The following is a 12,767-nucleotide window of genomic DNA, read 5'->3' as shown; positions in this document are numbered from 1 at the left end:
TCATCTGTGAGGGGAAAACTAAAGAAAGAACATCTGTGTGAAGACGAAAGGATTTCTGGTTCAAGGACCTTCGTTACTGGTTCGGAAGAACATCTTCCGAAATTTTCAGACCCGCTGTTCTGAGAGTAAACATAATCAACTCGATCGCCAACTTCCGGAGGGTGGCGGCTTCCTAATAATAATAATAATAATAATAATAATAATAATAATAATAATAATAATAATAATAAGAAGAATCAGTCATATCTGATATTCATTTAGGGCTGTCACTCATGTGGCAGATTCTCTATCAGTTGTTTATCTAGCATTTTCTTAAACGATTTTGAATAAGTTGCATACTTACCAGATATCTCCCGTGGTAAATTGTTCCTATCTCTAATTCTCTTTCTGTACGTATGTATTGCACCCGTAACCGAGCTGCACAAGGGTGTAGTATGTATATACGTATGTATCTTCTGTCCTCAGTCCTCAGGGATCCTGAAAAACTCCATCATTAGCTGTCTTTAATGGCCTAGGAATCACTGAAGAGGCGTACTAGAGAGATGAGGAGTGACGTAGTTTCCCGTTGCTTTCCTCACTGAGTCAGAAGTTACTATTACATATCAGACTGCCAAGCCCACCGAAATGCACATACAGACCGACCCTATGAACAACATTTTCACACTGTTCATAGCAGGGACTGGCTGCATAAGGAATGACTCATACCTCAGTCACTTTCATATTATCGAAGCCAAGGACGAGACTGAGACAGATCAATGAAAGTAACAAAATTGCTCTAGCCCACACAAGAAGACATAGTGCACTGTAAACACCAGCTCTCGCCAGCAAAGGCATAAATAAAAAAAAATATTTGCTCTAATTTGTCCTCTTGAATTCCAACTTTATATCCATATCATGATATATCCTACTTTTAAAAGCTCCATTCAAACTTTCCCATCTCTTCACTGACAACTCGTAACATACCGCTTAGTCAAGCAGCTCGTCTCCTTACTCCGAGGCCTTCCAGCCTAAAATTCGCAACATTTCCGTAACACTACACTTTTTTCGGAAAAAACCCTGAACAAATTGTGCACCTTTTTTTTCTGGATCTCTTCCAGTTCTCGAACCAAAAAAGCAAGAAAGTTTTATAACCGAATGAAATGTGGCTGGCAAAGTAATTCCCTCTACCCTTCTATCGCATGAGATCGGCCAAGTAGGTAAACATCAGATGGATTGTGCAATTTGTGTTTCCCCTTAACATTATGAAGAAGAAGAAGAAGAAAGAAGGAGAAAAGAGGAGGAGGAAGAAGAAGAATACACTCCCAGTGTCAACGAACAGTGCAAGAATTTGATTTCTCAGACTTGTATATCCTTTCAAATCCTCAGCAACTACGTCAGTGACATACTGTACAGCCTAAGAAGTACTTTCTTAGAACTTGTCATTTTCTGACTTTGCGGTCCCCATTCTTAAGTACACAGTGAATGTCTGTCATTTGAAGGACACCAGGAAAGATAACAATGCAATGCAGCAGCGTATCGTGATGAAATACGTGTTCTGCGGAGCAGAAAGTCTGTCCGTATGGAACAAGCATTGTGTGCTGCAATGGGCTGGACCCAGCTTCGCCATTCTTAACAAATACCCTACACAACAGCCAATATTAGATGGATGTAATCCTTAAACCGACTGTAGTTTCTTGGACATAGTGAAATATGGCTGGCGGAGTAACTCCCTATATCCTCCTATCGCAGAGTATCGAGCAAGTAAGCAGAGGTGCTGATGGTGGTGGTGATTATTGTTTTAAGAGGAAGTTCGACTAGGTAACCATCATCTATTAAAGTCATAGGGGAAATAATGAAGGTATCGGCCAAAGAATGGCAAGGGCCATGAAGGGCATGAAAATGAAAAACTACCTAAGCCTCGAATGCTGTAATACCTTTTTCTTTTATAATTGGCTTTACGTCGCACCGACAAATATAGGTATTATGGTGACGATGGGATAGGAAAGGGCTAGGAACGGAAGGAAGCGGACGTGGCCTTAATTAAGATACATGCCCCCAGCATTTGTCTGGTGTGAACATGGGAAACCACGGAAATCCATCTTCAGGGCTGCCGACGGTGGGGTTCGAACCCACTATCTCGCGAATGCAAGCTCACAGCTTCGCGATCCTAACCGCACGCTCAACTCGTTCGGTGCTCAAATACCGTTGGATTCGGAAAAGAACAAGTGTTGGCCAAGGGAGGTCGGATAGGACTGATGAATTTGGGGAGCCGGGCAGAAGTAAGTGAAGGCAATGCTGGGACGTTCAATCAATCACTACTGATCTGCATTCAAGGCAGTCGCCCAGGCGGCAGATTCTCTATCTGTGTTTTCCTAGCCATTTCTTAAATGATTTCAGGGATATGGGCAATTTATTGAACATCCCCCTTGGTAAGCCATTCCCATCCCCATTTCCCCTTCCTATAAAGGAATATTTTCCCCAATTTGTCCTCCTGAATTCCAACTTTATCTTCAAATTGTGATCTTTCCTACTTTTAAAGACACAACTCAGATTTATTCGTCTACTAATGTCATTTCACGCCATCTCTCCGCTGACAGCTCGGAACATACCGTTTAGTCGAGCAGCTCGTCTCCTTTCTCCCAAGTCTTCCCAGCCCAAACTTTGCAACATTTTTGTAACGCTACTCTTTTGTCGGAAATCACCAAGAACAAACCGAGCTGCTTTTCTTGTCATTTTTTTTTCAGTTCTCGAGTCAAGTAATCCTGTTGAGGGTCCCGTGCACTGCAACCATACTCTAGTTGGGGTGTTACCATAATGGCCCCGTGGTCGCTAACTTATGCTACCACGCCTCTTATGACTGGCAGGGGATATCGTGTATATATTCTTCTGATCTCACCCACAGGAAGGAGGGGCGGGGGGACCAAATTAGCAGACACCGAGTGAGTTGGCTACTTGGTTTGAGTTTGAGATAATGCAGCCATGGTTTTCTATTTTCACATCAGGCAAATGCCGAGGCAGTACCTTAATTAAGGTCACGTCATCTTCTTTCCCAGTCCTAGTCCTTTCCTATCCCATCGTCGCCATAAGAACTGTTTGTGTCTGTGCAACGTAAAACAAATAGCTATGAAATAAACTCAGACGGTAGAGCGCTAGACTTCTGAGCCCAAGGAGGCGGGTTCGATCCTGATTTAGTCCAATGATATATGGAGGTGCTCGTATACGTGAGAATCGTGTCGATGTATATAATGAGACGAAAAAGAACACATGTCGGACGAAATTCAATCACTTCGGCGTATCCGAAAGGAATCTAAGAAAGAAGTTAGTGGGACATAAAGACAATAACGTTGTTATTATTTTCATCTTCCTGGTTAGGTAAAATGTGTTAGTGAAATTTTCAAAACTGAACAAACCTGAAGTAGCTTCTGATATCATCATAGCCATAGTTTTAAAGGCGATTCCAGTCGCAGTAATGCGCCACTTTTTTTCAAAACTTCCACATGCATTGGTTGAGAATCGAACTGTGCCTACCTCTGAGAGAAGCCAGTGACTATGCCACTCGGCTACCACTCTCCCACACCTTATATATTCAACTTTTACGTTGTGATGTGTTATGTATAAAATAAGAGCATTGCCACCATCATATTAAAAAATGTACGGTATAAAGTCTTCAACATTATGATTTTTAAACCAACATTACCGCACGTCACATTTTATGAGGAGAGATCATCATCATATGTTTACCCTCCAGGTTCGGTTTTTCCCTCGGACTGAGCGAGGGATCCCACCTCTACCGCCTCAAGTGCAGTGTCCTGGAGCTTCAGACTCTTGGTCGGGGATACAACTGGGGAGTATGACCAGTACCCCGCCCAGGAGGCCTCACCTGCTATGCTGAACAGGGGCCTTGTGGAGGGATGGGAAGATTGGAAGGGATAGGCAAGGAAGAGGCAAGGAAGCGGCCGTGGCCTTAAGTTAGGTACCATCCCGGCATTCGCCTGGAGGAGAAGTGGGAAACCACGGAAAACCACTTCCAGGATGGCTGAGGTGGGAATCGAACCCACCTCTACTCAGTTGACCTCCCGAGGCTGAGTGGACCCCGTTCCAGCCCTCGTACAGGGCTAACGCTAACCACTACACCACAGAGGTGGACATGAGGAGAGATACGGTATTTTATTACTCACCGACAAGATTTTAATATGTACAGCAACGTATACGCAATTAACGGAAATGGGGACGCTCTCGTATGTGTATGTGAGCTTGATCTTCCTCCATATGCCGTCCGCAAATTGTGCCCAATATTTTCGGAAAATAAATAAATTACATAAAAAATAATGAAAATCCACAGCCTGTTTCCAGTCATTCGACTGGGTTAGGGATTGAATGAATGAAGCCCCCATCTAGCGGCGATGATAGGAAATGTGCCGGCTACCGAAGCCTGCCGTACTCCTCTGTGGCAATGATAAATGACTGATAGATGAAATGAAGTGTTAATGGTAAGTGTTGCTGGAATGAAATACGACAGGGAAAACCGGAGTATCCGGAGAAAAACCTGTCCCGCCTCCGCTTTGTCCAGCACAAATCTCACATGGAGTGACCGGGATTTGAACCACGGTATTCAGTGGTGAGAGGCCGGCGCGCTGCCGCCTGAGCCACGAGGTTTTTACATAATAAATAATAATAATAATAATAATAATAATAATAATAATAATAATAATAATAATAATAATAATAATAATGTCCGCGTCTGTGGTGTAGTGGTTAGTGTGATTAGCTGCCACCCCTGGAGGCCCGGGTTCGATTCCCGACTCCGCCACGAAATTTGAAAAGTGGTACGAGGATGGAACGGGGTCCATTTAGCCTCGGGAGGTCAACTGAGTAGAGGTGGGTTCGATTCCCACCTCAGCCATCCTGGAAGTGGTTTTCCGTGGTTTCCCACTTCTCCTCCAGGCAAATGCCGGGATGGTACCTAACTTAAGGCCACGGCCGCTTCCTTCCCTCTCCGTTGCCTATCCTTTCCAATCTTTCCATCCCCCACCAAGGCTCCTGTTCAGCATAGCAGGGGAGGCCGCCTGGGCGAGGTACTGGTCATTCTCCCCAATTGTATGCCCGACCCAATAGCTCACCCTCCAGGACACTGCCCTTGAGGCGGTAGAGGTGGGATCCCTCGCTGAGTCCGAGGGAAAATCAAACCCCCCTCCACTCAGTTGACCTCCCGAAGCTAAGTGGACCCCGTTCCATCCCTCGTACCACTTTTCAAATTTCGTGGCAGAGCCGGGAATCGAACTCGGGCCTCCGGGGGGCGGCAGCTAATCACACTAACCATTACACCACAGAGTAGGACTTCCACCTTTACTACTACAATAATTACAGGCAAGTTTTCGTGTTCACTACTACAATATTCACTACAATAACCAATAAAACTATTAGGCCTACAACTGATATTGGTAGTCATTTATATAAACACAGCACAATTGCTGTCAGGGAAAAGGGCAAAGTTTCATGAATTTCATTTTTAATGAAATGTTTGTTTACATAACTAGTGCACTTTTTTCTCACTAGGAATCGCTACATCTCTACGAAATGCAAAGAACCAACATCGGAACACAAAGGTGTGAGAATGGTCGTGTTTAATGGCGATATAAATCAAAACCTATCTTTGGCAGCTGTCAACGTGCCACGCCCGCTTATGCAGTCCAAATTTCAAATATTTTGTGGACATATTTGTAATTCGAATGTAGCCGAATCGTTTTGGAATCTAAGAGTACGCACTCCGAAGACTTAAAATAGCCATTGAAATATTTTTGAAAAAAAAAAAGTTTTGCTCTATGAAGGTGTTGGGTCAGCCGACAAGGTCCAGGAACGTGCGCTGTGTTGGTTGAAGAGATATTTCAAATTTTCTGTATTAAGCTTTCTGAACAGAACACGCGCCTCTGTGGTGTAGTGGTTAGTATGATTAGCTGCCACCCCTAGGAGGCCCGGGTTTAATTCCCGGCTCTGCCGGGCTGAGTGGTTTAGACGGTTGAGGCGCTGGCCTTCTGACCCCAACTTGGCAGGTTCGATCCTGGCTCAGTCCGGTCGTATTTGAAGGTGCTCAAATGCGTCAGCCTCGTGTCGGTAGATTTACTGGCACGTAAAAGAACTCCTGCGGGACTAAATTCCGGCACCTCGGCGTCTCCGAAAACCGTAAAAAGAGTAGTTAGTGGGACGTAAAGCAAATAACATTATTATTAATTCCCGGCTCTGCCGCGAAATTTGAAAAGTGGTAGGAGGGCTGGAACGGGGTCCACTTAGACTCGAGAGGTCAACTGAGTAGAGGGGGGTTTGATTCCCACCTCAGCCATTCTAAATGTCGATTTCCGTGGTTTCTCAATTATCCTCCACACAAATGCCAGGATGGTACCTAACTTAAGACCACGGCCGCATCGTTTCCTCTTCCTTGTCTATCCCTTCCGGTCTTCCCATCCCCCCACAAGGCCCCTGTTCAGCATACTAGGTAATGCCTGCTGAGTGAGGTACTTGTCCTCTTCTCTAGTTGTATCAACCTGACCCAATGTCTCACGGTCCAGGACACTGCCCTTGAGACGGTAGAGGTAGGATCCCTCGCCGAGTCCGAGGGAAAAACCAACCCTGGAGGGTAAACAGATTAAGAAACAATAAAACACGTAATAAGTTGTCTCGCATGTCTTCAAAGTCTGTTAAGTATCCAATGTTCTCTGGATAGCACAGCAAACACTTCTCACCAAAGATTTAGATTTTAGTCCGCCTCTTTGGTGTAGTGGTTAGCGTGAGTAGCTGCCACCCCCGGAGGTCTGGGTTCCATTCCCGGCTTTGCCACGAAATTTGAAAAAGTGGTACGAGGGATGGAACGGGGTCCACTCAGCCTCGGGAGGTCAACTGAGTAGAGGTGGATTCGATTCCCACCTCAGCCATCCTCGAGGCGGTTTTCCGTGCTTTTCCGTGGTTTCCCACTTCTCCAGGCAAATGCCGGGATGGTACCTAACTTAAGGCCACGGCCGCTTCCTTCCCTCTTCCTTGTCCATCCTTTCCAATCTTCCCATCCCCCCACAAGCCCCTGTTCAAAATAGCAGGTGAGGCCGCCTGGGCGAGATACTGGTTCTCCTCCCCAGTTGTATCCCCGACCCAATGTCTCACGCTCGAGGATACTGCCGTTGAGGTGGTAGAGGTGGGATCCCTCGCCGAGTCCGAGGGAAAAACCATCTCTGGAGGGTAAACAGATTAAGAAGAAGAAAAGAAGAAGAAGAACATTTCTATTTTAACCAACATGAAATCAGGACTTGCGCAATATTCACGACTTGTTTGGTGAATTACTTTATACCTGAGATAACGTATGATATTGTTATTGTTGCTGTTATTGTTTTGAGAGGATGTACAACTTGAAAACCATCCCGCATTGACGCCAATCAGAGGTTCACGTAATGGTAATGATCGTTAAGTACCAAATCCATATGGCCTGTACCGTGGTTAGCCGGTTCGAATCCCACTGGTGGGAAAAAAATACCACCATCTGCATATTGGCCGGCAGGATAGGAGAGGTAGTGGTATTCAGTTTGTTTTCACTACATTTCTTGCGAGAAGCCTGGATTCGGTTCCACACCTCTCAGCAGTGTTCGCACGGAGTTAGAACATACGACGCTGTTGACGGTGATTCGTCCGTCGGTTACGAACGTTAAGTCTTGAGCAGATCCCTCAGTGTTATTCGACAGGAAGAGGCTACGTGCTGGCACCGGGTTTCTTCACTCTCTCCCTACATCATCATCCCTCACCCAGACGCGTAGGTCACCCATGTGCGTCAAATAGAAAGACCTGCACCTTGCGAGTCGAACATGTCTTCGTATACTCCCGACGCTAAAAGCCATACGATAAATTAAATAAATAAATAAATAAATAAATAAATAAATAAATAAATAAATAAATAAATAAATAAATAGAGGAAAAGACGGAAGTTGTCTGACCCTTCAAAAACTGAGGAAATAGGTAAATGGAATAAATGACAGTCTACTGAAGGCTCTTACTCAGGTCAAATTTCTTTGAAAAATCTTGATAGCAAGCAAAATTTCTCTTTTCATATTGACAGAGTAAAATTCCGCGCCATGTGGAATCTTGGACTTTTGTTCAGATTTACTGAAATTCGTGACTTAAACGCTCTTAAATTATACTTCTGTACTTATGGTAATTCTACCATTGATTTCTGCTCTCTCATTTGGTCATCAGCTACCCCCAGAGAAGTCAATAAAATTAACCGCATATTGTCATTTCTTGGTCCAACCCTTGGCTGAATGGCCAGCGTTGAAGCCTTCAGTTCAGAGGATCCCAGGCTCAACTCCCGGCCTGATCGGGGATTTTAATTGTATCTGATTAATTCTTCGGGTTCGGGGACTAAGTGTTTGTGTTTGTCACAACACTCTTATCTTCATATTCAGACAACACACTGCAGAAACACGCAAAAGGGATTACATACCTCCAAATAGTGTTGGCATCAAGAAGGGCATCCTTCCGTAAAATAGGGCAAAAATCCACATGTGTCACACAGTTCGCACTCATCACCCCACAAGTGTTGGAAAAGTGGAAGGAAAAGAAGGAGATAATTGTCATTCCTTGTGTATATAAAACCCGTAACCCCGCATTTCTGTCATACATCAACATCGTGGATCTGGGATCGGAAGCGATGCGAAGGGAGTAGAGGAGGAGAATTATAAAATCGACCACAAAAGGCAAGAACAACTGAGGCCCTTTTAAGTCGTCTCTTACGACAAGCAGGGGATAATTTGGATGTTATTCTACTGCTCCCACCCACAGGCGGGGGTTGAGGGAGGGGTATTTGGGTAAGGAGGTGGGAGGAATAGACTGTACCCTATGTACAGCGTTTACCAGGAAGTGGAAATGGGAAACTACAGAAAACTTTCCTCAGGAGCCGACGGTGGGGTTCGAACCCACTCGTCTCCTGTGGCGGTGGTGATTATTGTTTTAAGAGGAAGTAAAACTTGGCAGCCATAATCCATTAATACTAATCAAAGAGAAGAAAAGGAATCGTGGAAGGCGGCGAAGGTTAGATTAATTTTTGAAAGATTTTTATATAAAAGACGTAAAAGTATAAATGACACAACTGGATACATACGGAGAGTTAGCCGGGAGTGACTACTGGCCGATCTTGAATCCGTCTCGTGGTATTTGAATGTGCTCCAGTACGCCAACCTCGCAGTGGTAGTAATACCATTACAAAAAGAACTCCTGATGGACAAAATTTCGGCACCATAGCGTCTCCGAAAGGTAATAACATTGTTATTATAAAAAGAGGATTGTGTTCAGAAAGGCTCGTGGACTGAACGGCAATACAGTCAGTAATGAAGATTTAATTTAATTTCGTGTGGCTATTTCTAGCCGAGTACAGCCCTTGTAAGGCAGACCCTCCGATGAGGATGGGCGTCATCTGCCATGTGTAGGTAACTGCGTGTGATTGTGGTGGAGGATAGTGTTATGTGTGGTGTCTGAGTTGCAGAGATGTTGGGGACAGCACAAACACCCAGCCACTGGAATTAACCAATGGAAGTTTAAATCCCCGACCCGGCCTGGAATCGAACCCGGGACCCTCTGAACTAAAGGCCAGTACGCTGACCATTCAGCCAACGAGTCGGACAGTAATGATGATGTATGTATGTTATTATGCTGATTGCGTGAATCTTTAAATGTAATTTTTACGTCCTTATTCACAATTACGAACGGACCATTTGTTAATCGAGTTTTAATGGTTCATTAAGTAGTATAATTACCTGGCAGTATCCGTCATAGCGCTGCACAAAACACTCGCGATGCACTATGGCAAGAGCCTCGCTTGGCACTGTCAGCCTGGCCTGCTGTAGAACAACTCTGAGGCGTGTCTCCCCACTCCCGACAACCTGCTCACCTTGCCCTTGGTTCACCGCAAGTCCAATGTGAGGGTCATCCTTCATGGGATGGACGTCTTCATTTTATTTCAATATTCGTTTAACTTCCAGGCTTGGTTTTTCAATCGGACACAGCGAGGGATCCCACCTCTAACGCTTCAAGGTCAGTGTCCTGGAGCGTGAGACATTTGGTTGGGGCCTTACCTGCTATCCTGAACAGGGACCTTATGGGGGTATAGGAAGTTCGGAAGGGATAGACAAGGAAGAGGGGAGGAGGCGGTCGTGACTTTAAGTTACGTACAATCCCGGCATTTGTCTGGAGAAGTGGGAAATCACGGAAAACCACTTCGAGGATGGCTGAGGTGGGAATCGAACCCCTCCTCTCTACTCAGTTGACAATTAGATTTACGTTCGCAACGACACAGAGAGGTCTTATGGCGACGATAGGAAATGGCTGGTAGAGGGAAGGAATCGGCCGTGGCCTTAATTAAGGCACAGCTCCAGCATTCGCATGGTGTGAAAATGGAAAACCACGGAAAACCATCTTTAGGGCTGCCAGCAGCGGGGTTGTAACCCAATATCTCCCGAATGCAAGCTCACAGCTGCACGCCCCTAACCGCACGGCAAACTGGCTTGTTTTACTCAGCTGACCTCCCGAGGTTGAGTGGACCCCGTTCTACTCCTCGTATCATCATCATCATCATCATCATCATCTGTTGACCCTCCAGGTTTGGTTTTTCCCTCGGACTTAGCGAGGGATCCCACCTCTACCGCCTCATGGGCAGTGTCCTGGAGCTTCAGACTCTTGGTCAGGGGATACAACTGGGGAGTATGACCAGTACCTCGCCCAGGCGGCCTCACCTGCTATGCTGAACAGGGGCCTTGTGGAGGGATGGGAAGATTGGAAGGGATAGGCAAGGATGAGGGAAGGAAGCCGCCGTGGCCTTAAGTTAGGTACCATCGCGGCATTCGCCTGGAGGAGAAGTGGGAAACCACGGAAAACCACTTCCAGGATGGCTGAGGTGGGAATCGAACCCACCTCTACTCAGTTGACCTCCCGAGGCTGAGTGGACCCCGTTCCAGCCCTCGTACCACTTTTCAAATTTCGTTGCAGAGCCGGGAATCGTACCCGGGCCTCCGGGGGTGGCAGCTAATCACGCTAACCACTACACCACAGAGGCGGACAGTCCTCGTATCACGTTTCAAATTTCGTGGCAGAGCCGGGAATCGAAGCGTGGCCTCCGGGGGTGGCAGCTAATCACACTAAGCATTACACCACCGAGGATGGGATGAACGTCGTACCTACGTTTATTGTTTCTTTATAGTACTGGTGGCATAATTAGCTCAGTGACTTCCCTGCTGCCTTCCTACACGGAAAGCTGGTATTCGAACATCGGTCAATTCTGGGTTGAGATTTTCATCTCAAGAATTACGTGGCGTCCGTCCAAAATCAAGATGAGCTTGGTTGGTTCCAGCGACCCCAGATATAACTAGGATAAGCTGTAGAAAGTATCAAGAAACGGGGCAAAGTGGTAGACATACACTGGATTCTTCGGGAAAAATCTGTGTCCAGAAAGAATGTATAATGTAAGTCTAACCCTTCGTCCTATTTTCTGAGAAGGGGTCGTATGAGGTGAGATGGAATATAATGGTATATTTTACGGTCGGATGACCTTCCTGACACTAGTGGTGGTGGTGATTATTGTTTTAAGAGGAAGTACAACTAACTAGGCAACCATCCTCTATATAACATTAATCAGAGAGAAAAAAATGGAAGGGATGCGACACGGCGAAAAATGAAGGTATCGGCCAAAGGAAGCCAAGGGCCACGAAGGACGTGAAAATGAAAGACTCCCTAGGCCTCGAGTGCTCTAATATCGTCGGAGTCGGAAAAAAGAAGAATTTACCAAGGGAGGTCAGAGAGAATATATGAAAGTGAGGAGCCTGGCAATTACAGGACTCAGCTAAGGACCCCGTGGTCGTCAACTCACACTCCAAAATTTAGAGCCGCTGTGGACCCTTTTAGTTGCCTTTTACGAAAGGCTAACCCTTAGTCCTAAGACTCCGTAGGCCTCGAAAGTCTAATAACATCGGGTACGGGAAAACGAGAGTTGACAGATGAAAGTGAGGAGCTTGGCACAAGTAAGTGGAAGCAGGTAAGGGCACCGTGGTTACCAAGCCACGCTTCAAATACATGGGACCCCTTTTATTCGCCCTTTACGACAGGCAGAAGATACAGTGGATGTTAATTTCGTCTCTCCTGAATTCAGAGCTTGTCTCCACAGCCGCAGCGCGTTTACACTCGTGGCCGCTCCTCTCCGTACCAGACTTCCTACAATAATTTCAAGCAAGAAGTCAGCTTCCGGACGAAACTATCTTTACACTGGTATGCTTTTAGACCAAGTTTACTGTACGGGAGTGAAAGCTGAGTGGACTCCGAATATCTTATTCATAATTTGGAAGTAACACACATGAAATAATAATAGCTGGTACATACAGGTTGGAACAAAGGCAGGAGGGTACTCGGAATTAGGACTAATTTTTTACAATTTGCTTTACGTCATGCAGACACAGACAGGTCTTATGGCGACAATGGCACAGGACCGGGGAGGACTCGACCTTGGCCTCGATTGAAGTACAACTTCAGCATTTTCCTGTTTTGAAATGGGAAAACATCCACAGAGCTTCGAACCCACTAACTCCCGAATGCAAGCTGACAGCTTCGTGGCCCAAACCACGCAGCCACTCACTTGGTGAGGTAGAGACTAAGTTAGGAATCAACTCGATGAGTGAATCGATGTGCTTAAACCAGGTTCGGTGGTGGGGTCATTTGAAGCGAATGGAGGAGGATAAGTTACCTAAGAAGCTACTGGATTCTGTCATGAAGGG

General features: G+C 45.8%; 1 protein-coding gene across 1 annotated transcript in view; it reads right to left on the bottom strand.

The window, feature by feature from the left end:
* Window positions 1-9,885, bottom strand: part of LOC136878804 (short-chain dehydrogenase/reductase family 16C member 6) — a 250,057-nt gene extending 240,172 nt beyond the window's left edge. The window contains exon 1 of the mRNA XM_067152294.2: window positions 9,765-9,885. Coding sequence (XP_067008395.2) covers window positions 9,765-9,781 — 17 coding nt within the window. The 5' untranslated portion in view covers window positions 9,782-9,885. The remainder of the gene's footprint in view (window positions 1-9,764) is intronic.
* Window positions 9,886-12,767: the final 2,882 nt, after the last annotated feature.

Source organism: Anabrus simplex, chromosome 8 (assembly GCF_040414725.1).
Source record: "Anabrus simplex isolate iqAnaSimp1 chromosome 8, ASM4041472v1, whole genome shotgun sequence".
Taxonomy (NCBI): Eukaryota; Metazoa; Arthropoda; class Insecta; order Orthoptera; family Tettigoniidae; genus Anabrus; species Anabrus simplex.
This window is presented reverse-complemented; position numbering and strand designations above follow the sequence as displayed.